The 26,963-nt window shown below is 39.1% G+C and overlaps 1 protein-coding gene across 1 annotated transcript in view; it reads right to left on the bottom strand.

Annotated features, from left to right (window-relative positions):
* Nasp (Nuclear autoantigenic sperm protein) overlaps nucleotides 1-26,963 on the bottom strand; it is a 161,780-nt gene that overhangs the window by 119,763 nt on the left and 15,054 nt on the right. Inside the window, exons 2-4 of the mRNA XM_090372344.1 lie at nucleotides 16,368-16,591; nucleotides 2,668-2,736; nucleotides 2,036-2,131 (exon numbers count right to left, since the gene is read on the bottom strand). Coding sequence (XP_090228470.1) covers nucleotides 2,036-2,131; nucleotides 2,668-2,736; nucleotides 16,368-16,591 — 389 coding nt within the window. The remainder of the gene's footprint in view (nucleotides 1-2,035; nucleotides 2,132-2,667; nucleotides 2,737-16,367; nucleotides 16,592-26,963) is intronic.

Raw genomic sequence — 26,963 nt, 5'->3', positions numbered from 1 at the left:
AAATATTCCAAAATGAGCATTTGCAACCTTTATACAACAGTTTTGGTAAACACGACAATTATGGCTGAAATGTTATCAGAAGCCTTCAATTTGCTTCAGTTTATCATTTTAAATGGAAAACAAAATGAAAAGTTCATCAGGTGCAAAACAATATTTAGTTGAACTGCCTCTGGCTCTGATGACAGCAGCAGCACACCATCGAGGCATTGACAAGATCAATTTCTGAAGATAATCAACTGATAGTTCATGGTTCCAAACACGAATTACGGCTTCCTGAAGTTCACGAAAGGTCTTTGGTTTCTTTCTGGCAACTGCAGATTTCACACGATGCCAACAGTTCTCTAAAGGATTCAGGTCTGGGCTGTTTGCTGGCCAACTAAGAGTTGTAATGGACCGTTCTTCAAACCATTTCATCTGTAACAAATGTAAATGCATTACTGTCGCACCTTTAATGCAGAAATGAAGCTAAAGTAACTACAGAAGTGCTTACTTACACTTTTTGCCCGATGAAAAGGAGCGGAGTTGTCCCTGAAAGATGCAGTTACTTGGCAGGTTGAAATGGTCTCTAATGGTTGGCAGCAATTTGCCTTCCAATATAGCCAGGTATCCACTGACATTTAAGGATACCTTTTATAAACTGCAGGTGACCTACTCAGTGATATGAAATGCACCCCCATATCACTTGGCCGGTAGGGAATTTCACTGTAGACACCATACAGTCTGGACAGTATTCTTCACTATGTTTACGGTGAATCGTTTGTCTCCCATCAGAGCCATGTAGGTTGAATGTCTTCTCATTCAAGAAAATAACTGATTTCTACAGGAGTCCATTTGACATGCTCCTTACACCAAATTAATGAGGAGGGGTTACAAGTCCATTTTTGAAGAGGCATCTTGACTGTTACTGCACTTGCTACCACTCCTGTATGTTCTTCCCATTCTCTTTTCAGTTCAGACGAAGAAGCTTTACGGTTTTTTAAGGCATAAGAGCTTCAAAACGCGGTCCTGTTTTGGCATAGAGACTCATTTGCAACCGGTTCCTTTTTTCCTATCAGAAGAACCAATATCCTTGAGTTTGGAAAGAAATCTACTTACTGTCGACTGATTACAAGACACTCTATAGACTATAAGCAATATAACAGGAAGAACATCCTTCCTCACATAAAGCAACAATAGCACTCTGTCTTCATGATGTAACTCGCCATCCTGACACAAGGAAGGAATGACTGCAACCCTTGCAGAGCGTGCTTATATAGCTGAAAGTAACAGATGATGCAATATTACATCATCACCTATGCATGCCAATCTTATCTGATGCAATCTGTAAGAAATATTGCCATATACTTACGTTATTCGGAAGACAATTACAATTTTAAGGGGCGATTCACTTTCTTTAAACACCAGCGTATATAGCCATAATAGGCAAGTGACTAAGAAAGGAAAAGGGACAGTTAACCACCAGAATCTCCTATTGGACCTGGCCAATTACAAATATATTTCTGTGACTGTTTTGTTCTTTTCCATTTATCCCTTCAAGTCCTACTACATTTTTTTTTAATCTTCTCAGTCTTCAATTCTGCCACATGGTACTAATAGAGCACTACAGATTGGTTACAATAACTTGTATTTGAGATCAACATCATGGGAGGAAAAAAAAAACATGCACACGTGTGCACCTGACTATCAAGATCACACCAAAACAAAATATGCAATCTTACTTTAAGATGAAAGATTTTTTTTTTTTTTTCCTAATTCGTATAATTTAAGGAGTATGGATAATATTAAAATTTGGATTAATAAGGTTTGATTAAAAACGATTCAAATAAAATTTTTCGGTTCTGTTTATTATTAGTAATGTGCAAGTCATGGAATAACACAAGTTAACTTTTCTTTAAAATGAATCAGTTCTCACAAATATTAATTATTACAAAACATTAAATTACAAATTGTAGGAATCATAAGATAAACAATATCACCTGTCTAAAATATATTCCTATCCTCAAAAATTAGTTAAGATTATATAGTGAAACCTTACCCCCACTAGTTTGGCTTTTATTCTTTTTCTGTAGATTTTTCTGCAGAGTTGACTTTTCATCATTATCTACATCCACCATTTCATTCTGCCTTTTGCCTATATAAACATGCATAAAGACACATAATGCATGCAAAAAATGTCTTATAAAAAAAAAAAAAATAACAAAGCTACCACAGCAAACTAGATGGGTCCAAGATAAAAAAAAAAATAAAATAAAATAAAAAAATATATATAATAAAATACTTGAAAGCACACAGGACACAATACATGTTATGTGGATTAAAATTAACACTGAAACTGATCATGCAAATAATCTGAAAGCATTAAAGCTAATTCCAGTGCTCACAATTAGGCAGGCAGTTACAAATAATAAAAAATAAATAATTTAAAAATAGCTCTGTGCACATGCACTCACAACACCTGCACACAGAAGAAATAAATCTAGAAAAAAATAAATAATCGAAAAGTAAATTTTTTACAAAACTTTTTAGGTAGTAGAAAACGTGTCATATTTCAATTAAAAAAAAAAAAAAAAGAAAAAATCCAAAGTAAAAGTGCATCAGCATATGAAATAACAATATTTAGTCTAGTGCAGTAAAGTAGTTCCAAAATTATACCAAAATCGAGTTAACCTGTTGCACTTTCTGGATTTTCTTCATTCTCTTCTTCTGAATCATCATCTTCATCTTCATCTTCTGTCCCTGAAAATAGAAAATATTTTAGAGAAATATAGAACATCTAAAAATATAATGAATGCTTTTAAGTCAGATAAGATTACCTAAATAAAAATATTTTCCATTGAGGATTTCAACTTTTTTGCCTGGAACTCATGGGATGGCAGCTCACTCAGTAGCAAAACATTTTTGGATTTACTAGATAACTACTTTCTATATAAACTTGTTTTACAAAAGAAACCAATATTCTTCATGTGATTGCCAACAGTGATTCATCATGTATTAAGAATCTTAAGATGAAGGAAACATGATAATAATGCATGGTGTGGGATTTATTCAAAGAAATAACCACCATCGAGGTTACAGGGAAGGGCTCTTATTTACGCAAAGGTGATAATAATAGGTTCAGATATTTTTTAAACTCTTTTCACTGGACCCAAGAGATGCAAAAATTGCAAATGCCAATGGAAAATGTTAAAGGAAGTAACCACAGAGTAAGATTATTATATTTTTTCCTTCAAATCAGAGGGGGAAAAATGGTTTCGAAAAATAAATACATATATATACACTGCTCAACAAAATTAAATAACATGCAGAAAATATGGCATAATTCGTTCAGCTTGCGATGAAGCAGGACAAAATTTGGTTTGGTAGTGTACCATAGAATAATGATGAGATGAGAGAGCGAGAAACTTTGGACAGGTATAAGGGACATTTACAGGGGTTCGATAAAAATTACCAAAAAGGTCACATCACAGAAGATGACAAGATGCTCAAAAATATGGGCACACAATATCATCATGGTGTACAATTCCCCTCCAATGGCTAAACAGGCCTGACAGTGGTGAACCCTGCTCGACATAAGGGTGTCTATAAGATTCTGTGGCAAAAAAATCCCATTCTCCCACAAGCGCTGACCTTAGTTCACCAACTGACAGGAGTTGGCTGTTGGTGTGCAATGTGACGCCCAAGGGCGCCCCACACACGTATGATCAGATTAAGTCTGATGATCGTGCTGGCCAAGGCAGTTGTTGGATATCTTCAGTTTCAAGATATTCCTCCACCACTTGAGCTCTATGTGCAGTGGCAATCTTGTGCATGAAAAGAAAATCTGGGCCAACAGCACCACTGAAAAGTCATACATATAATTCGAGGATCTGTTCTGGGTACCTCTGCACAGGGATGATAGGGATAATATCCCAATCAAAAACACGTAAAGGGAGCAGTTGATCATTTTTCTACCACACACGAGAACACTGCCTCCACCGTGATACTTTCTCTGATGTTGGAGGGATGGTACCACATTCCTATTGTCTCGGGATGAAATAATGTCTAGAATCTGTTTGTAGGCTAAATGGGACTCATTCGAGAACAGAACTGTACTCCAGTTGTGTTGTCATGGCTCTAAGTCACATATTCATTGTACCAGTTTCAATGAGCGTTGCAGTGGTTTGGGGTTAATGGGATAAAATCCACTGGCTTCCTTGTGTATTCCACTTGAATTGTGTCTTCGTAACACAGTCTGGTTGGAAATGTTTTGACCTGTGGCTGCAGCAACCTCATACAGTTGATGACAGGATACTGTAGGGTCCTTGATGTTAGAGCTACCTAGCGGTCTGTTCTGATTGATGTAAACCTCAAGCAACCCTGGCCAGCTCTTCCTGTAATGGTTTCTGTATCCCAAAACCACTTCCATAGTGCCAAGACAACACTGTGCGAGACATTAAGCCAACATGCCACCTCTGCATGCTCGGCTTCAAGTCATCCAATGGCCTGCCATCTCAAAGAATAATCTAAACGACTATGAATAGCCATACTGAGTACTGGAGATGTGGCCATCCCGCTAAGTTACAAAGGAACTGGACGCAAAAAATAATTTTGATATCATATACTTGGATTTCAGGAAAGCTTTTGACACTGTTGCACAGTTTTCCAAAAGCCCTCCAATTTGTACAGCAGTCTTCTGTTGCACACAGAAGACTGCTGTACAAATTGGAGCAGTATGATATTTAGGTTAAGCTGCTACAGTGGATAAAAGAATGGTTGAGTGGGAGAATACAGAGAGTGGGTATCAATGGACTCTTTGTCGACTAATGTTATTAGTGGATTCCCCCAGAATTTGGTGTTGGGCTCTGTGTTTTGTATATTTATCAAATGATACTGATGAAAGTATATCAGGCTTAATGTCAAAGTTTGCAGATGATACAAAAGGTTGGCACGGTTCTTAATTACAGTAATTGCAGTGTGCTACTGCAAAAGGATCTAGAAAAGTTGGGCAGATGGGCTGAGAACTGAAGTTTAATAATGACAAATGCAAAGTACTGCATATGGGTAGAAGTTACCCCAGAGGAATGTACCAACTGTGTGGTACTACACTTAGGGTGATAGAAAATGAAAAAGAACTGGGAGTAATTGTGCAGTCAGATATGAAGTTTTCTGATCAACGCAGACAGGCTGCAAGAGCAGGTCATGGGGTTTTATCAATGATATACAGGAATTTTGCTAGCAGGGAAAAGGAGGTGATTATCCCTTTGTATAAGGCAATGGTCAGGCCCTGCCTTGAATACTGCGTACAGGTTTGGAGGCCTCATTTTAGGAGGGATGTAGAGTTGCTTGAGCAAGTACAGAGAAGGGCAACAAGATTGGTGAGGGGAACGAAGGGTTCCTCTTATCAAGAAAGGCTTACGTTCTGCAAATTGCAGTAGTTGAAGACTAGGCACCTGTGAGGTGATCTGAGGTGTATAAGGCCTTGTATGGGTTGAGCATGTTGAATTCTGATAGGATTCTTGCTCTTGTTCAGATTATGAACCTGAGGGGGCATAATTTCAAACCGAGGAAAGACAGTTATAGAATAGATGTGTGGAAATTTGCCTTTAGCCAGAGGGTAGTCGATTGCTGGAACAAACATCCATCTGTCATGGAAATTGATAGTCTAAATAAATTCAAGGAGGAACTGGTGTTTAGATGTGCAAAATGTTTTTTTTATTCTTCCCCCGCCTTATGCTACATAAACTTGGTTTCTTGCATCACATGCCTCGATTACTACTTTGAAATGAGATGATCTAATGTTTGCTCAGATTGTGACAGTTAAATTATCTTTGTAAGGATGAAATCCTTTGTTCTGCATTCCACTCTAAAATGCTGTTCTTTATGTAAAGCTTGGTTTTCCAAAAAATGTGCTAAAGAAAAGAATGTAGCATACAGTAAACTGGATTTTATCCCAATCTCCACCTTCTGTTTCCATTGAAGTTTGCCACAATTGTAAAACAGTTATTAATCAACCCACAAGGACTTTTGAACAGGCTAAGAATATAAAACTTGCTCTGAGAGAGAGAGAGAGAGAGAGAGAGAGAGAGAGAGAGAGAGAGAGAGAGAGAGAGAGAGAGAGAGAGAGAGAGAGAGAGAGGTCTCAGGACCCTGGGTGTGCCAAGCCCATACTCACCGGATGTGAGCCCCTGGGGTTAATTTGCTAGAATCCTGCTTTCCCTCAAACTCTTGTACTGATAATCTTCGTAAACCACCTCCTATCATACCAATATACTCGGCTCAATGTCTCCCTCAATGTCTTCTGACAAAAGGATGTTAAAAGAATTCTGAAAAATACTGATGCTAAGAAAGGCCAAGTGTCTTGGGATGGCATTTCACCATGTGTCCTCAAAACATGTGTTCTGGTACTTTTACACTTTCTTATTCCACTGGTGTTTTTCTTCTGCTTGTAAATTTGATTGTATCAAATGGTTCCCTAAAGGCTCGAGGATGGCACTCTGGGCTTGTCAGTCCAACTTTTCAACATACATTCACATCCTGAAACCAGTCCGTCACAATGCAAGCAGTACAGAGCGTTGTCCTGATATAGGTATGGGCCTTCCCTGAGGGCTATCACAATGAAGGTAAAGCATTACTGCCCAAGATGTCTAGACAGACCTCAGAAGTCATTTTTATCCAAAACAACCAATGACAACAGGCTAAACCATGAAAAACAACCCAGACCGCTGCTGCCTCTGCCAAACTTCACTTTCAGGACGATACAGTCCAGGTAGCTTTCTCTGGGCATCCACTACACTGAGGCAGAACAGTTAGATTGGTAGCCCACGTGCTGTATATTCATCACTCCAAAGCACAGCTTTCCATTTGTTTACGGCTCAAGATTGGCTGGCCTTACACTAAGCTAGGTGCGTGGCTTCAGCTGGGATGATTAGTGGTAGGTTCTGGACAGCTGCATGACCATGGTAACCCATATCATGCAGCATCCTACGCACCGTACTGGTGCTGACACATGTTCCAATTGTCTCACTGAGGGCCTTTGTGTGCTATGACAATGTTAACCTGCATTCCATTTAGACAATTCTTTAGCATTAGCATTAGTAGAGGCATTTGATGCAAGAAAGCAAGCTTTTGCAGCATCAGCCAAAAAAAAAAAAAAAAAAAAAAAAAAGTAACATAAATAAATAAAAATAACCACTTCCACTTCACCCCTCTGTTCGTTCGAAATACCTGTCCAGCTGAGCCTTAAACTTATTTAGGCTATCAACTTCCACGACAAGGGATGGAAGTCTGTTCCACCCACCAACCACCCGCTGGCTAAAGGCAAATTTCCGCACATCTATCCTACATCTGTCTTTCCTCAATTTGAATTTATGCCCTCTCAGGTGATTTTTCTGAGCTAGAGGAAGAATCCCATCAGCATTGAGCATGCTCAAACCATTCAAGGCTTTGTACACCTCTATCAGATCACCCCGCTGGTGCCTAGTTTCCAGACACTGTAATTTGCAAAACTTAAGCCTTTCTTCGTAAGAGAACCCCTTTGTCCCATTCACCAATCTAGTTGCCCTTCTCTGTACTCGTTCCAGCAGCTCTACATCCTTCCTGAAATGAGGCCTCCAGGCCTGTATACAGTACTCTAGGTGTGGCCTGACCATTGCCTTATACAAGGGAATAATCACCTCCTTATCCCTGCTAGAAAAATTCCTATATATCATTGACAATACACCATGAGCTACTCTTGCAGCTCATCTGCACTGCTCAGAGAACTTCATATCTGCCTGCACCACCACCCCCAGGTCCCTTTCATTCTCTACCACTGTCAGTGTAGTACCACAGAGTTGATATGTTGCTCTGGGGTTGCTGTTTCCCATATGTAGTACTTTACATTTGTCAATGTTAAACTTCATTTGCCACCTCGAAGCCCATCTGCTCAACCTTTCCAAATCCTGTTGCAGCAGCATAGTGTCAGTAGTGCCCTTGACAACCCTGCCAACCTTCGTATCGTCTGCAAACTTGGACATTAAGCCTGATATACCATCATCAATATCATTTATAAATACAGAAAACAATAAAGGCCCCAATACTGAACCCTGAGGGACTCCACTAATAACATTAGTCCACGATGAGCAGTGTCCATTGATTACCACTCTCTGTCTTCTCCCCCTCAACCACCCCTTTATCCATAGCAGCAACTTGCCTCCAATGCCACACTGCTCCAATTTGTGCAGCAGTTCCATGTGCAACAGTATCAAAAGCCTTTCTAAGATCCAAGTATATAATATCAAAGTTATTCCCTGCATCCAGTTCTTTTGTGACTGCATCATAGTATCCAATCAAATTGGTCAGGCAAGACTTCCCCTTAACAAAACCATGCTGTGTCCTAGCTATAACTGAAGTCTTGTCTAGATGATCCTGCAGTGCTTCTTTCACCAGTGCCTCCATTAATTTTCCGGGAACAGAAGTTAAACTCACAGGTCTATAATTACTTGTGTCAGCCTTTGATCCCCCTTTGTGAATTGGGGTCACATTTGCACATCTCCAGTCAATGGGTACCTCCCCTGAGTCCAAGGAAGCTCTCATAATTATGGCTAAGGGTTTGCTTACCTCCTTTGCTGCCTCCTTTAATATAACTGGATAGATCCCATCCACCCCAGGTGCCTTTCTTGTGTTTATCTTCAACAATTTCTCCTCCACTTTGCTCTCAGTTATTACAAGATTCTCTAGCTTACTGCTAGAGTTGAATACACCTCTGGCATTCCCCTCGCTGAATAACTCCTCATGTGTGAATGTCGATGCAAAATATTCATTTAGTTTGTTAGCTACCCGAGCAGGGTCATCAACAGTTGACCCATCGATCTCAAGTGGACCAATCTGATTCATCCCCTTCCTTCTAGAGTTTACATAAGTAAAGAACTCTTTGCTGTTTTTCTTCGCATCCCTTGCCAAGGATCTCTCGTAATCTGCCTTCGCCTGCCTAACCTCCTTTGTAACTTGGTTACAGATCAACTTGTATCTATCATAGGCGTCCGTGTCACGTGTTAATTTGTATGTATCCCATGCATTTTTCTTCTCTGCCATATGCCTCATTAGTTCATCTGACAACCATTTAGGCCTAAACCTTGAACAATATTTCTTAGTTGGTATGTAAAGCCTAGTAGCTTCCACGATAAGTTCTTTGAATGCTTCCCATTTTGAATTTGCTGTTGGCAATATCATCAGTTGATCCCACTGTATAGAATTTAAATACAGTCTCAGTCCATTGTAGTCGCCTTTACGAAAGCAATACCCCTAATGGTAGTTACCTCTTTGAGTAACTCCCACTTCAGCACACTGTGATCACTGCCACCAAGTGGTTCATTTATCTGCAGATTCTTAATGCATGAAGAATCACTACTGATAATCAAATCAAGAGTATTACTCCCTCTAGTTGCCTCCCGAACATGCTGATGTAGAAAACAATCATCCAATAAATCCACAAAAGCCTTGCTACTGTGTGAGTGACCAGCCCCCAAATTCCAGTCAATATGTATACTTGTGTGTACACCAATGCTAGGAGTTTAGTAAATAAATTTGATGAATTTGAGGTATTGCTCAAAACATCAAAGGCAGATATTGTGGGGATTTCAGAGACGTGGTGTCACACAGATATAAGAAAGGCAGAACTGGAATTTGGGGAGTAGGCCTCTCCTGTCCTGTTCAATTACTTTGAGGATTTTTGAGTCTCCTTGCAATGGTTCCATCACCAGTTAACTTCCAGTTAGATTGTATTACCAATCGTCAACATACGGAATCTTCAATGAGGCTGAAATGTCACATACAGATTGACTGCTTACATAACATTCTATTATCATTCTGCAGTGGAACTATGTCAACTCACCTCTAACTGTTGACTGTGGCACCTTACAATTACAATTTTACTACTGTCTCCTTAGAGGGCCTATAAGCATATTTATAGTTGCCTTGTGGTGCTTGGGCAGTATGTGATCAACTATCAATGGAGGGGTGTCTGGATATTAATGGTAGAGCAGCATATATATATAATTTCTTAATATAATTCTCAAAGTAATAGGTTATAGTTCAGTGACCACATCTGTGCACCAAGGAATCCCCAACGAGCTGACCTGAAAGTTTCAGCATTCTTGAACTGTAAAGCTGAGGGGAGGGACCCACAAACATAAAGCAGTTATGAACTATTTGGATTTTAAAGAATTCAACGTGTTGATCTATGAACTTTATGGTGTAGTGCACTGATTGTATAATGCGATACTCAGACCGAACAAGTGAATACAAGCAAGTGGTAGACCAATCCATGGATTATCAGGAGGCACTGATGCTATAAAATGATGGCAAGACTTTGAGTACGAAGTCAGATGGGAAATTTTCAAGCGAACATGCCATTTTTTTTCAATACTTCAAAATTTAAAAAACGGAATCTTACAAGTAATTATTAATCAATTTTAAATTTGTGGTGGTTAAAATGAAAAATCCACTGACAAGTGATTTAAAGTTAACTGCCAGTACAAAATGTTGAGTCCCCATTTTTTTTGCACTGGCTTTAACTGGGAATTCTTTTCTATACAACCTACATTGAGGCCCATTCATTCCTCCAGATCATTGAAATATATACTATACAGATAATCTGCATAATGGGTGATTACATACGAAAAAAAATAAATAAAATGTCTAATTGTTGAATGTCTGTTGGCCTGCTTAACAACGGTGGGACTGTTAGTAATCTTGGGTATAACCTCCATGCACAAGTACATGGTAGGTGACCATCCAGGTGTGAACCAACGTAAGCGGGGATTGAGATGTGGCGCCCACACTACATGGAGGAATGCCGCCCTTCTATGTTACAAGGCAGTACTAGGTGCTAGTTGACTCTCATCAACCGTTGCAATACCACCACTTTGCTTATTGGAGGCTTGAAGTGGTGGAACCCATGTTAAGTCTCTAGAGCTAAGTTCCAGTCAACCCTTCCCTATCTCTTCCATCATGCAATATGATTGATGACTTTTGAGGTTATGATGAACATTGTGGCAAGATCCAACATTCCTTACATTTTGAGGGTACAGCTCTAAAACGGTGTTTGCAGGCCGGCCACTAGTTAGTACACTGGACCGAAACTATTGGTAACTCTCTAGGAGGCTTCCGGATCAGCTAGTGTATAATCTTGCTACCTCTACCCTGCCAGATAGTGACTGGAGGGAGTCTGAGTAGTGTGTATGCGGGGAGCATTCTCGAGGCCACGTTATGTCAAGCATTTGGGTATATTCTTACCATGTGTACGCCATATCCAAAAATTTCATAACTTCATATAGCATGTCCCCACTTTTTCTTACTATTGAATACATCATGAATTGTCACACTAATACAGCAAGCTTATATGCGAAAAGATCTAAACCTCCCAAGCACTTCCTAATTCATTTCAAAAATATACGTGGTCTCAATTCTAATCTTAACGATGTCCATTTCCACTTGCAGTCTGCCAAACCCCATGTATTTTTTCTGACAGAATCTCAGTTATCAGTTGATTCAACTGCTGCTCATCTCAGATGCCCAAATTATTCACTGATTGATTCCTTTCGTCTCAAAGGTGGTACTTGTGCACAGAGCCGGCCAGAGGGGGGTACGAACGGTGCGAGCGCACAAGGCCCCGCGCCGCTTACCGATTTTGCAAAATAAAAATGGTTTCATTTTTTTTTTTTGTTTTGTTTTAATACTGTCGCAAAATCTAGCGACATCGCCATAAAATGGCCATATTTTTAATATACATAAGAAATAAAATGTCAATAATCATGTTATTAATATTATCTGAAAGCCCGCCAAGAATTCTCCAAAGAACACGGAAAAATATATTTTCTTTCAAATATCTCTCCTTACAAGTCGCTCAGACGTACGATTATATGTTGCCAGCGTTTGCATAGTTATCGTACTCTAAAGGCTATATATACCACCGACTAGGTTTTCTCAGCCCTTTTTCGCTTTCTACCTTCGAGAGATCGAGTGAATTCGAAATTACTCAAAAAGTCGACTTAAATTTTCTTCTGAGAAAATTTTAAGTTAATAATACTGGTTTGACCAAAGCACTTATCCTGCAAAAGAATTCCAAAGCACAGTATATGCCCTGCTGAAGTCATAATTTGAATTTAGTTCTTGGAGACATTTCAAAATCATCTTCTCTCGCAAATTCATTTTTTGGGACTTTACAAAGCATACATAATATTTTTGCAAGTTCTGCGATACGCTGGGATATATTAAAAGAGCGTGTCGAACATCTTACTCCAAAACCACTGTCAGCAACGAGGTGGGAACGTCACCTCGAAAGTGTGAAATGTGTGAGATACCAAGTACCACAATTTTCTCTAGCTTTCAAATACCTTTATGAACATACCAGTGACACGAAAACGAAATCCAATCAATCGAAAATAAACTTACTTCATTTGAATTTTTATTAAGTTTGGTCATTTGGTATGATATACCGAATGAAGTAAATATTGTGAGCGAGATATTTCAAAATTCAAATATAGATATCGGTACTGCAAATTCACATTTAAAAGGCCTTTTAAAAATTTTTGAACAGTATCGTGAATCGTGATTCAAATCTTCTTTAATAACTGCAAAGGATATAGCTGAAGAATTACAAGTGACATCTGAATTTAAGAATCAAAGAACTGGACGAAAAACAAAGCAATTTTGTAATGAAGGAACCGATCAGCCTATTTCATTGGGCGAAGAATATTTCAGAATTCAATATTTTCTAGTCATAATCGACAGTGCGATTATTTCTTTTAAGAAAAGATTCGAAATTTATCACGAACATGAGACATCATATGGTTTTTTATATAATTCGGATAATATTCAAAAACTGACTGAAAACGATCTTCTTAAATGTTGCGAAGACTTAAATGCTACCTTGCAAGACGACATCGATTGCATTGATTTATTTAATGAAATCAAAATTTGTCGTCGAGTTTTGCCTTCCAGGATCACAATATTACAAATATTACACTATTTACTGAAAAATAATTTATTTGAATTGTATCCAAATTTTGTTACTGTTCTGAAAATTATATTAATCTTATCAATTACAGTCGCATCTCCAGAAAGATCTTTCTCAAGATTGAAAATTATAAAAAAATACTTGAGATCTAGCATTAGTCAAGAAAAATTTACCTCCTTAGCCGTTTTATCTATCGAATCCGAAAAAGCCAAAAACCTAAATTATATTATTCGATTAAGTCGCATACCAAATTGTATTTTATAAGTATATGAAGCAATTATTTTTCTTATATGATTTATTAAAGATTTTTTTGCGATTGAAATGTTAAGTTTATTAAAATAATTTAATTATTTATCATTTTCATGTAATCCTTTCTAAACCAATTTGTGCAATGTAATAAATATCAAAATGCAATAAATTATTTTGTTGTACGAATTTGTATCAAGGCCCCGCAAGTCAACTTTGCACCGGGCCCCGCTTGTGCATATGTCCGTTCTGATATTCCCTGTCAGAGACTTGGCAATTTGGAATCTCCTCTCTATGATCATCTCTGGTTTAAAATCTCTCTACCTCACTGTGTAAAATTCATCTGTTGTCTCTACCGTTCTCCCAACTCCACTAATCACTTGGAGCTTTTTGGACTTCCTCTCTTTGCAACTTGATTTTCTCCAGTCCAACTTTCCTTGGTGATTTTAATTTTCACAACTCCAGCTGGCTTCTGTTTTCTAGTCACACCGACCCAACTGGTCGAGATGCTGAGGCTTTTGCAATTACTAATGACCGTGCACAGATTGTTCATTTACCTACAAGAATACCGGACAATCCTAATCATACAGCAAACACGATTGATCTTTTTCTCACAAACAACCCTTCTAAGTACACGGTTGAAGTGAGATGTCCTTTAGGCACTTCAGATCACAACTTGGTGATTGTCTTCACCAATGGAGCCTTTATCTCATGGCTATTCCCAACCTCATGTTGTTTGGCATTACAAGAATGCAAAATGGGATGATCTGCGAGATTTCTTTTCTTCTTTTCCTTGGTCGGACTACTGTTTCAAAACTTCTTATGTCAACGTTTGCTCAGATCATGTCAGTGAAATTATGCTTGCAGGAATGGAATCCTTTATCCCACACACACTCCACTTCAAAATCTCGTCCTTTATCTAAACCTTGGTTTTCCAATAAATGTGCTAAGGCTGTTCAAGAGAAGAATTTTGCATATCGTAATTGGCTTGTTTGTAATTCTTCAGTTTCATTTTCTGTCTACACCAAAGCTCGCAACAATTGTAAGGCAGTTATTAATCAGTCCAAACTAGGGTTTGAATAGGCTAAGAGTAGAAAACTTGCTTCTTGCCCTAATGGTACCCGAGAATTCTGGTCCTTTGCCAAAGTTATTGGCTGCAACTTTTGCCCATCTCTACTCCCACCTCTGTCCAAACCAGATGGTTCTGTTGTTACTTCAGACAAGGATAAAGATGACCTGCTAGCATCCCATTTTTCTTCCAACTCATATATTAATGATCTTGGTAAAACACCTCCCACCATTCCAAACACACTCCATTCAATGGCTCCTGTGGACTTCCGTCAAAAGGATGTCAGAAGGATTTTGACGAATCTTGATGCTAAGAAAACTCCAGGTCCCTATTGTATTTCTCCAATTGTTCTCAAAACCTGTGTTCCTAAACTTACTCCTATTCTTTGCCGCCATTTTTCACTTTCTTATTCCAAAGGTGTTTTTCCTTCTGCTTGGAAATTTGCTCATATCCAGCCAGTTCCTAAAAAGGGTGACAAATCCCTCCCATCCAATTATCGTCCCATTACAATTACTTCTACTCTTTCTAAAGTAATGGAGATATCAATTAACCGCCAACTCTTAAACTACATAGAAACCTTCCGTCTGATCAACGATCGCCAGTATGGATTCCGTCAGTGTCGATCCACTGGTGATGTTCTGGCTTATGTTGCCCATTTATGGACTAATTCAATGGAAAGGTTCGATGAAACAGAAGTAGTTGCTCTTGACATCTCAAAGGCTTTCGATCGTGTTTGGCATAAAGGTCTTCTAAACAAGCTTCCATCTTATGGTTTGCCAACTGTTTTTAGCAATTGGTTATCCAGTTTTCTCTCTGATAGCTCACCGAGGGTGATGGTAAATGGCTCTCTAACTTCTCCACTAATGCCGGTGTCCCCCCAAGGTTCAGTTCTTTCCCCCACTCTTTTGCTCTTGTATATTAATGACCTTCCGCTGACTGCAAATCCTATCTGTAGTTTTGCCAATGATAGCACATTGCATTCCACTTTCCATTTTGAGAAAACTTGCCTGTTCAATCAGCTTCAACTTCTTGAAAATCTGCTACCAATTCCTTAAATGCTGACTTCCAGGTAATTCTCCAGTGGGGCAAAGACAACTTAGTTGATTCAACTCTTCTAAAACTCAGTCTTCTCTTATATCTCGCAAAATGGATTCTTCTGCTCCTATGCTTATCTTTAGTGACAGTCCGATTTCTGGGCAAAATGATATATCTCTTTTGGGGATTACCCTGACTTCTAATCTCTCTTGTCACAAGCACATTACAAATATTGCTTCCTCTGCATCTAAAAAACTTTGTTTTCTCTTACACACTCGGCATTACTTTTCTTCCAAACAGCTGCTCACTCTGTATAAATCGCAAATCCACCCTGCCGTGGAATATTGTTCCCACATCTGGGGTGGTGCCCCCAAAACCTCTCTCAGGCTTCTTGATTCCATTCAGAAGAGGGCAGTTAGGTTAATTAATGATTCATCTCTAACACAGTCTCTCCACTCGCTGTCTCATAGACGTACTGTTTCTGCTGCAAGACTCTTCTACAGATACTTCCATGGGCAGTGTTCTTCTGAATTAGCTTCTATAATTCCTGCCCTCTCTTTCAAAACAGTCCGAACACATGCCGCCACCAGCCAACATCCATTTACTGTCCAACTTCAAACTCACAGAACCAACTTTTCATCTTCCTCGTTTATTCATTCAACTGCCGTTTTCTGGAACAACCTTCCTTCATATGTATTTCCTGAAAATTACAGTCTACAGAAGTTAAAGTCCAATGTCAACAAATATCTTCTTTCGTCTTCTCAACCTCCAACCCAAGCACGGTACTAAGTACTATAGGTTCTAATACCTCTTGTGTTTGGGGTTTACATAAAAAAAAATTAAACCTCATAAAAATCCATTTATTACGAGCATAGTTATATGTAGATGCACATGGTGAAGCCAACAGACACTTTACCTAGCTACAAATTTATCTAAAAAACAATGAATTTGAAAGTATGTAGCTTTTTTCCTGTATAAAAGGATTTGGTAACATCAAAAAACAGTGGTGAAGGGTGGGGGGGGGAAGAGATTAATATTTACCTTGAATTGCTTCACCTAATACTCCTGTCTCTTCTCTTGCCAATTCCAAAAGTGCTTTACCATAATGCAAGTAAACATCACCACATTCATTAGCTGTATCACCATATTTATCAGTAAACAGCTTACAAGCCTCTTGCAAACTGCAAACAGCAGATGTGTAATCTTGAACAAGCAGATGTCTTTTTCCTTGTATAAAATGGTTCATTGCATCTATTATAAGATCCCTATATAAAGAACAATGTAACAATCAATTCTATACATCATCATGTGAAAAAAATTAATTAAAAAAATTAAAAAAAAAAAAAGTCTATAAAATTAGGATTGACCAAAAAATTGTATCAAACCTTCACAATACTGTAACCTTTGAATACAGATTTCTGACTTCATTAAGATTACTACTAAATATAATATCACTCTTATACCATGTGAAAATAGTATAGTTTAGTAAGCTTTCACCTAAACTACTATACATTAACACTTCAGGTATCTTACCGATACCTATCATTAGATGGTACTGTTGTTATTGTTGCAATAGAACTAGATATTAAATTAAGTAAATAAAAGAGATTCAATTCTTATCTGCTGACAGACTCCTCTTGGTGATGCTCCAAGAAACCTGATGTATAAACAAGCAAGAGGCCTGCCAGCAGTTAATTTATAGGTGAGGGATTAATTCCAGTAGCCAATAGAACAGTGCCAGGATTTTATTCTTGATCCGGGTTTCTTCTGTAGTAGACTCCTGAGGTGACCCTTCCTCTCCTACTCTGGTTTTCTATCCTAGAACCAGAGCTTTTGTGTAATGGAATCCTGAGGAGACCTTTGCCCTCCTATTCTGGACATCAGGGTTGCTTTGCAAGCTGGTTCCGGTGGTCAGGAAGGGGTTGAATGACGGTTACTCTTTCAGACAAGTGGCCAATTTTCTTTTCCTAGTTTCTCATTTCTTCTATTTTCTTTTTAAAAAGATGAAAATATTGCAGGTTGAACTCCCTGTTTTCTATTGATGGCTAAGGCTCCAAATATTTTTATGAGAAAAGCTTCTTTGAATTTCCTTCTGTTGATTGCCTATCTACACAGACAAGACTGTAATAATAATTAAGACAGCATGGGTTTGTTAAGGGGAAGTCTTGTCTCACCAAATTGATTAGATACTATGATGTAGTCACAAAGGAACTGGATGAAAAAAATAATTCTGATATCATATACTTGGATTTCAGGAAAGCTTTTGATACTGTTGCACATGGAAGACAGCTGTACAAATTGGAGAGGTATGGCATTAATGGCAAGTTGCTGGAATGGATAAAGGGATGGTTGAGTGGGAGACGGCAGAGAGTGGTAATAAATGGAAACTGCTCTACATGGACAAATGTTATTAGTGGTGCCCGCAGGGTTCGGTGTTAGGCCTGTTGTTGTTTTGTATATTTATCAATGATATTGAAGAAGATATATCAGGCGTAATGTCCAAGTATGCAGATGGTACAAAGGTTGGCAGGGTTGTTAATGATAGTAATGGCAGTAGTAGTAGTAGTGGCAAGTGATGCAAGAAAGCAAGTGTATGAGCTTATGCAGCATCAACCAAAAAAAAAAAAAAAAAAAACACACCATTCCCTCCAAATGCCTGTCCAGTTCCTCCTTAAATTTATTCAACCAGTCAACTTCCACAACGACAGATGGAAGTTTGTTCCAGCAATTAACCACCCGCTGGCTAAAGGCAAATTTCCGCACATCAATTCTACATGTCTTTTCTTAATTTGAATTTATGCCCCCTTAGGTTTGTAATCTGAACAAGTGGAAGGATTCCATCAGAATTCAGCATGTTCAACTCATTCAAGGCCTTATACACCTCAATCAGATCACCGTACAGGTGCCTAGTCTCCAGCCACTGCAATTTGCAGAACTTAAGCCTCTCTTGGTAAGAGGATCCCTTCATTCCCCTCACCAATCTTGTTGCCCTTCTCTGTACATACTCAAGCAAATCGGCATCCTTCCTAAAATGAGGCCTCCAGACCTGTACACAGTACTCAAGGCATGGCCTGACCATTGCCTTATACAGAGGGACAATCACCTCCTTTCCCCTGCTAGAAAAATTCCTATATCTTAGACAAAACCCTATGACCTGCCCTGGCAGCCTGTCTGCATTGCTCAGAAAACTTCATATCTGACTGCACAATTACTCCCAGTTCTTTTTCATTTACTACCACCTTAAGTGTAGTACCACACAGTTCGTACTTTTCTCCAGGGTTCATCATCATCATCAGCCATTTTCAATGCGCTGCAGGATGAAGGCCTCTCCAGCAACTTTCCAGTTCCTTCTGTTTTGAGCACTGCCCATCCATTTACTACGCAAAAACTCATGAATTTCATCTATCCATCTCCGCCTTTGTCTTCCAGGTTTTCTTCTAGCTACTCTTGGGTACCATTCTGTTATTTTCTTAGTCCATCTGTCATCATGTCTTCAAGCTATGTATCCTGCCCAAGACCATTTTAGTTCTTTAGTTTTGATAAGAATGTCCTTTACTTGAGTTTGCTGCCTAATCCATGTGTTTCTCTTCTTATCTAACAGTCTGATTCCCAATATAATTCGTTCCATTCTTCGCTGTGTAGTTTTCAGCTTCTCTTCCATTCTTTTGGTGAGTGCCCAAGTTTCGCTTCCATAAGTCATGGTGGGGAGTATACATTGGTTCATTATTTTACGTTTCAGACAAACTGGGATATTGCTCTTCAAGTATGTGACTATATTTCCTGAATGCTATCCATCCAAAATTTACTCTTCTCTTGACTTCCAGCCATTTATCATTATTACAGTTAATAACTTGTCCCAGATAAGTATATGACTCCACCTTTTTAATTACTGCTCCTTCAATCATTATTTCCCTTTCCGTGGCATACTTGTTCATCATTACTTTTGTTTTAGCCATATTCATCTTTAGTCCAAAATCCTTACTAACTCTGCATAACTGATTAAGATTTTCCTCTAATTCTTTGGGATCGTCGCTTATGACCACAACGTCATCTGCAAATCGTAAATGGTTTAGGTACTCTCCGTTCACATTGACTCCTTTCTGCGACTAGTCTAATCTTCTGAAAGCTTCTTCAAGGGCAGCAGTAAACAGCTTTGGAGATATTGTGTCTCCTTGTCGAACTCCTTTCTCGATTTTAAATTTCCTACTGTCTTTGTCTAGTCTAATAAAGCAGGTAGCACTCTCATATATTTTCTTCAAAATCATAATATATGGGGTATCTATGCCTTGTCTTTCCTGTGCCCGAAACATTGCCTTATGCTGTATGGAGTCAAATGCCTTTTCATAATCCACAAATGCCAGGCATAATGGTGTTTTATATTCATTTGCTTTCTCCATTAGCTGTGATATTACGTGAAGGTGATCCATAGTTGAGAATCCTGTCTTAAAGCCAGCTTGCTCTTACGGTTGATTCTCATCAAGTATTCTTTCTAATCTGTTAGTAATGACTCTTGTGAACAACTTGTAGATGTGGGTTAACAAGCTAATTGGTCTAAAATTTCCAATTTCTGATTTATCTCCTTTCTTATGCAGCAAAATTATGATTGCATTATTCCACTGCTTAGGCATCACACCTTTTCTAATGCACTTTGTGAAGAGCCTTGCCAGTTTTTGTGTTATGTCTCTTCCTCCCAATTTTAACAACTCTACAGTAACTTCATCTTCCCCGGGGCTTTCCGTTTCTTCATTTTCTTCAATGCATGTTCTACCTCATCAGGAAGAATATTGGGTATGTCGTATGTGTTGCTACTTTGCAATCCATCTTCCCCACTGCTGGTATCATTCCCTCGCTCCTTGTATAATTCTCTATAGTAGTCTTCTGCTATTTGAATTATGCCTTCTCTGCTGTTTATAAGTACACCATTGCTATTCTTCAGTTTCAGTATCATTTGTCTTTCTGTATTACTGCTCATGGCTGCTGATTTAAATCCTTTGTTTTCCCTTAATGCTTGTTCTACTTTTCTTGTGTTAAATCTTATGTCCTCTCTGAGTCTCTTTCTAATGGCTTTGCATAACTCAGTATACTCAATTTTCTCCCTGTCAGTGTTTTTTTTGCTCTTCATTTGTCGTCTTCGGTTCATCATGACAAGTGTTTCTTGAATAATTTTTTCTTCTTTGGATTTCTGTTTCCCTATAGGTTTCTTGGGCTTTATCACTTTCAGAAAGTTGTAATATTCCTCGTTGATATCTTGGTCCTGAGCAGTCTGCAGAAGCTCAAACTTGTTCTTGAGTTCCAGTACATAATGCTTTTTCTCCTCTTCTCTTATCTCAAAGACCTTTGCATTATTTACTCGAGTCAGTTTTTTCCTTTCCTTTCCTACATCTATATCAAGTGTATATCTTACCATTCTGTGATCACTTCCAACACTTACCTTATTCAGGACGTCATTCACAATATATCTTCTGTTAGTGAGGATGAAGTCGATTTCATTAGTTGTTAATCCATTTGGACTCTGCCATGTCCACTTTCTGTTCACCCTTTTCTTGAAAAAAAGTGTTCATTACTGACAGTCCTTGAGATTCTGCAAATTCCACAAGTCTTTCACCTCTTTTATTTCTTTCACCAATTCCAAAATTTCTTATAGTTCCTCTTTCTGTGCTATTTTGCCTTTTTCCAACCTTAGCATCGAAGTCCCCCATAATAATAGTGTAGTGGGTTTGCTGCTCATTTGAAGACTCAATTTCGGTGTACATTTCTTCGACCTCTTCATCATCATGGCTCGATGTTGGTGCATAAATCATTATAATCTTTAGCTTGTACCTCTTCGTGTATACTTCTACCCATATGCAGTACTTTGCATTTGTCAAGGTTAAACTTCAGTTGCCACTTCTTAGCCCACCTGCCCAAGTTATCTAGATCCTGTTGCGGTAGCATACTGCCATTACTGTAATTACGAACCGTGCCAACCTTTGTATCATCTGCAAACTTCGACACTAAGCCTGATATACAATTATCAATATCATTGATAAATATACAAAACAACAGTGGACCCAACACTGAACCCTGTGGGACTCCAATAATAACATTAGTCCACGAAGAGCAGCACCCATTGATTACCACCCTCTGTCTTCTCCCACTTAACTATCCTTTTATCCATTGAAGCAACTTACCCTTAATACCCTTCTTCTCCAATTTGTACAATAGTCTTCCATGTGAAACAGTGTCAAAAGCTTTCCTGAAATCCAAATATATGATATCGAAATTATTTTTTGCATTCAGTTCTTTTGTGACTGCATCATAGTATCCAATCAAATTTGTCAGACAAGACTTTCCCTTAACAAACCCATGCTGTGTCTGGATTATTGCTGCAGTCTTGTCTAGATGATCCTGCAATGCATCCTTAACCAGTGACTCCATTATTTTACCCGGAACAAAAGTTAAACTAACTGGTCTGTAATTACTCCTGTCACCCTTCGATCCCCCTTTGTGAATTGGGGATACATTTGCACATCTCCAGTCTGTGGAAACCTCCCCTGAGTTCAAGGATGCTCTCATAATTATGGCTAAGGGCTTGCTTAGTTGCTTTGCCGCCTCCTTTAATATAACTGGATAGATCCCATCCACCCCAGGTGCTTTTCTTATGTTTAACTTCAACAATTTCTCCCCCACTTTGCTCTCAGTTATTACAAAATCATTAAGTACCCTGCTACAATTTGATAACCTTCTGCCATTTTCAAACCTTAATAATTCCTCATGTGTGAATGTAGATCCAAATACTCCGTTTATACTCCGTTATTCTGTTTATACTCCGTCCTGGAGTATAAACAGAAAATTTAAAATTTATTTATTAATTATAAACGGACAGTAAACTCGATCTTACTGAATTTGCGATAATACGGACAGCTGGAATTCTGTGGGTTATTACGGTGAAATGTACTTACACTTCCATGAAATCTTCAATCATATAAAAAAATTAATTTTCAGCTCTTCTCTTCATTCCTATTTTTAAAGCTTTGTAACTCGTTACTCCGTTCTCATTTGCGTGTATTGTGTTACTTGCAATTTGTTTGTGCCGTGTTCTTTGTTATTGATTGCTTATCTTTTTACTTTTCAACCCGCACCAACAAATGTCAACTAGTTGGTATATACATATTACAGTACGCATTAATTATTCCGATTATCAGGTATATTCTTCTTATTTTCACGTATCATTTAATTTTTCAATTGGTAAGGTAATAATGGGTGAATTTGTGCTTAATATCTTTGCTTTTATAGATTATGGATAATATTCCTCCTATTTTCGTGAATTAAAATCGCTGTTTAATAGAATTAAAATTTAATTTACAAACCTGATCACAATGACCGGCGCTTACTGCACATCATATAGTAAACGGTACTTTACTATGGTGACTCCATCGTAACATGATTTGATTGTACAGTGAACCAATTGTAAGGGGGGGGGGGGTACATAGTATTTTTAACTATTTACCTGAAACTTCGGATAATTGGGGCAGCCGCTTAATCGGGCCAAAATGCACTAGTCCCGATGTGGACCAAATAACCGGAATGGACTATATCTGGGTGACACTACGTCTCTGCTATCCCAACAATATCCACCTTTGATGTCTTGACCAACACTTCAAATTTATTTAATATACTTCTAGCATTGGTATACATTCAAGCATACATGCACCTATTCCTAGTTACCCTAACACATCCCATATACCCACCTTTTTCACGATGACTGCCATCAGTCCCTGAAATCCCCAACACCCCTTGCTCCAGGTCGCTACTTATTCTAATAGAAGTTGTGCAAGAATCACCTTCACCTCTGCCTGCAGCTACTGTTAAACTATTAGTCCTTGTATCCCCCCAAGCTAGCAGTTTTCCGACCCACCTAACACTGACTTGATAGCATCAGCAAATATTCTTGCGCCCTTTCTATTTATGTGTATCCTATCCCAGTAGAAGCAATCTCTCCTGTTAACAAGTACAGACCAGGCTGAAAAAAATTCTACCCCTTGAGCCTTGCACAATCTTTCCAGGGCCGAATTGATCGACAAGGCTCCCATCATATACTTCCTCCTATCATGTCTGGGCAGAATTGCAGATACTTTCAAATTCAACCCTAATTCACAGCTTTTGCTCAACAGTGACCTGTACTTGTCAAGTAATTCTGCCGGTCTCCTATTCTTAATATCATTAGTGCCAACGTGTACAACTATATCACCTTTTGTGCCCTTAAAAGATAATATCCGCTCTACAACGTCGTCAACCTTTGCTCCTGGCAGACATACCCTGGTCCTGTTCCACCTATCCTTTTTACAAAGCATGTTCCCCATTTCCCTGACAATAGAGTCTCCAACAACTACTAGTTCCTGAGGGACCAGCGCATTCTGCCTTGGGGGTTGCCGCTGTGTTGTGCGAGCACCAAGTGCAAGCTCTGGTGTTGATGTGGCAGCTGAGAGTTTGATGGGCCCCTCAATTTAGATCCTTCGAGAGCATCCACCTCTCGTTCAAGCTCTCATACAGGCCCATAACAACACTGAGCTGTCGCCTGATTTCCTTACACTCCTTACATCGCGCGCGCACACACGCATGCACACACACGCACGCACACACACACACACACACACACACGGCAATATCAAGTTCTGTACCAGAGAGTTCGGCAAACATTTCACAAGTTGCACATTTTTTTAGGCTGTGATGAATTGGAGAATCGCCCCCCCCCCCCAGTTCTCCCCTGAGTCACAGCACCTACCACTTTGTGCCCGTTGCTTTGCTGCTCTAGTCTGGGGCATGATATTTTAAATTAATAAGATCAATAAATTTAGCATTAGCATTAGTAGAGGCATTTGATGCAAGAAAGCAAGCTTATGCAGCATCAGCCAAAAAAAAAAAAAAAACCCACTTCCACTTCACCCCTCTGTTTGTTCAAAATACCTGTCCAGCTGAGCCTTAAACTTATTTAGGCTATCAACCTCCACCACAAGGGATGGAAGTCTGTTCCACCAACCAACCACCCGCTGGCTAAAGGCAAATTTCTGCACGTCCATCCTACATCTGTCTTTCCTCAATTTGAATTTATGCCCTCTCAGGTGATTTTTCTGAGCTAGAGGAAGAATCCCATCAGCATTGAGCATGCTTAAACCATTCAAGGCTTTATACACCTCTATCAGATCACCTCGCTGGTGCCTAGTCTCCAGACACTGTAATTTGCAAAACTTAAGCCTTTCTTCGTAAGAGCACCCCTTTGTTCCATTCACTAATCTTGTTGCCCTTCTCTGTACTCGTTCCAGCAGCTCTACATCCTTCTTGAAATGAGGCCTCAGACCTGTATACAGTACTCTAGGTGTGGCCTGACCATCGCCTTATACAATGGAATAATCACCTCCTTATCCCTGCTGGAAAAATTCCTGTATATCATTGACAATACTCCATGAGCTACTCTTGCAGCCCGTCTGCACTGCTCAGAGAACTTCATATCTGCCTGCACAACCACCCCCAAGTCCCTTTCATTCTCTACCACTGTCAGTGTAGTACCACAGAGTTGATACGTTTCTCTGGGGTTGCTGTTTCCCATGTGTAGTACTTTACATTTGTCAATGTTAAACTTCATTTGCCACCTCTCAGCCCATCTGCTCAACCTATTCAGATCCTGTTGCAGCAGCATAGTGTCAGTAGTGTTCTTGACAACCCTGCCAACCTTTGTATCGTCTGCAAACTTGGACATTAAGCCCGATATACCATCATCAATATCATTTATAAATACAGAAAACAATAATGGACCCAACACTGAGCCCTGAGGGACTCCACTAATAACATCAGTCCACGATGAGCAGTGTCCATTGATTACCACTCTCTGTCTTCTCCCCCCCAACAACCCCTTTATCCATAGCAGCAATTTGCCTCCAATGTCACACTGCACCAATTTGTGTAGCAGTCTTCCATGTGCAACAGTATCAAAAGCCTTTCTAAGATCCAAGTATATAATATCAAAGTTATTCCCTGCATCCAGTTCTTTTGTGACTGCATCATAGTATCCAATCAAGTTGGTCAGGCAAGACTTCCCCTTAACAAAACCATGCTGTGTCTGAGCTATAACTGAAGTCTTGTCTAAATGATCCTGCAGTGCTTCTTTAACCAGTGCCTCCATTAATTTTCCTGGAACAGAAGTTAAGCTCACAGGTCTATAATTACTTGTCAGCCTTTGATCCTCCTTTGTGAATTGGGGTCACATTTGCACATTTCCAGTCAATGGGTACCTCCCCTGAGTCCAAGGAAGCTCTCATAATTATGGCTAAGGGTTTGCTTACTTCCTTTGCTGCCTCCTTTAATATAACTGGATAGATCCCATCCACCCCGGGTGCCTTTCTTGTGTTTATCTTCAACAGTTCCTCCTCCACTTTACTCCCAGTTATTTCAAGATTCTGTAGCTTACTGCTAGAGTTGAATACACCTCTGGCATTCCCCTCGCTGAATAACTCCTCATGTGTGAATGTCGATGCAAAATATTCATTTAGTTTGTTAGCTACCTGAGCAGGATCATCAACAGTTGACCCATCAATATCAAGTGGACCAATCTGATTCATCCCCTTCCTTCTAGAGTTTACATAAGTAAAGAACTCTTTGCTGTTTTTCTTTGCATCCCTTGCCAAGGATTTCTCGTAATCTGCCTTCACCTGCCTAACCTTCTTTGTAACTTGGTTGCATATCAACTTGTATGTATCCCATGCATTTTTCTTCTCTGCCATATGCCTCATTAGTTTATCTGACATCCATTTTGGCCTAAACCTTGAACAATATTTCTTAGTTGGTATGTAAAGCCTAGTAGCTTCCAAGATAAGTTCTTTGAATGCTTCCCATTTTGAATTTGCTGTTGGTAACATCATCAGTTGGTCCCACTGTATAGAATTTAAATACTGTCTCAGTCCATCGTAGTCGCCTTTACGGAAGCAATAACCCTTCCCTTTACCCCTAATGGTAGTTACTTCTTTGAGTAAATCCCACTTCAGCACACTGTGATCACTGCCACCTAGTGGTTCATTTATCTGCAGATTCTTAATACATGAAGAATCACTGCTGATAATCAAATCAAGAGTATTACTCCCTCTAGTTGCCTCCCGAACATGCTGATGTAGAAAACAATCATCCAATAAATCCACAAAAGCCCTGCTAGTGTGTGAGTAACCAGCCCCCAAATTCCAGTCAATATCTGGGAAATTAAAATCTCCCATTATAAGACTCTCTGATTTACTGGCCCACTCTATTTCCCTGTACAGTTCCTTATTATACTCATCAGAGTCATTAGGCCTATAGCACACTCCTACTCTCAATTTTGATCTCCCAATGTTTATGTCACACCAAACTGACTCAACACTGCACTGTCCAGCGATGTCGACTGGCTTCACTTCCTTGGTTTTTATGTGTTTCTTAACTAATAGCATAACCCCTCTCCCCTTCCTATCCTGTCTATCCTTTCTGTAGACGTTGTACTCCCCAAATTGCAGTTCTGCATCCCTTATATCTGTGTGACACCACGTCTCTGATATCCCAACAATATCTGCCTTCGATGTTTTGAGCAATACCTCAAATTCATCAAATTTATTTACTAAACTCCTAGCATTGGTGTAC

This window comes from Mastigoproctus giganteus, chromosome 4 (assembly GCF_048544385.1).
Source record: "Mastigoproctus giganteus isolate SK-2022 chromosome 4, ASM4854438v1, whole genome shotgun sequence".
Taxonomy (NCBI): domain Eukaryota; kingdom Metazoa; phylum Arthropoda; class Arachnida; order Uropygi; family Thelyphonidae; genus Mastigoproctus; species Mastigoproctus giganteus.
This window is presented reverse-complemented; position numbering and strand designations above follow the sequence as displayed.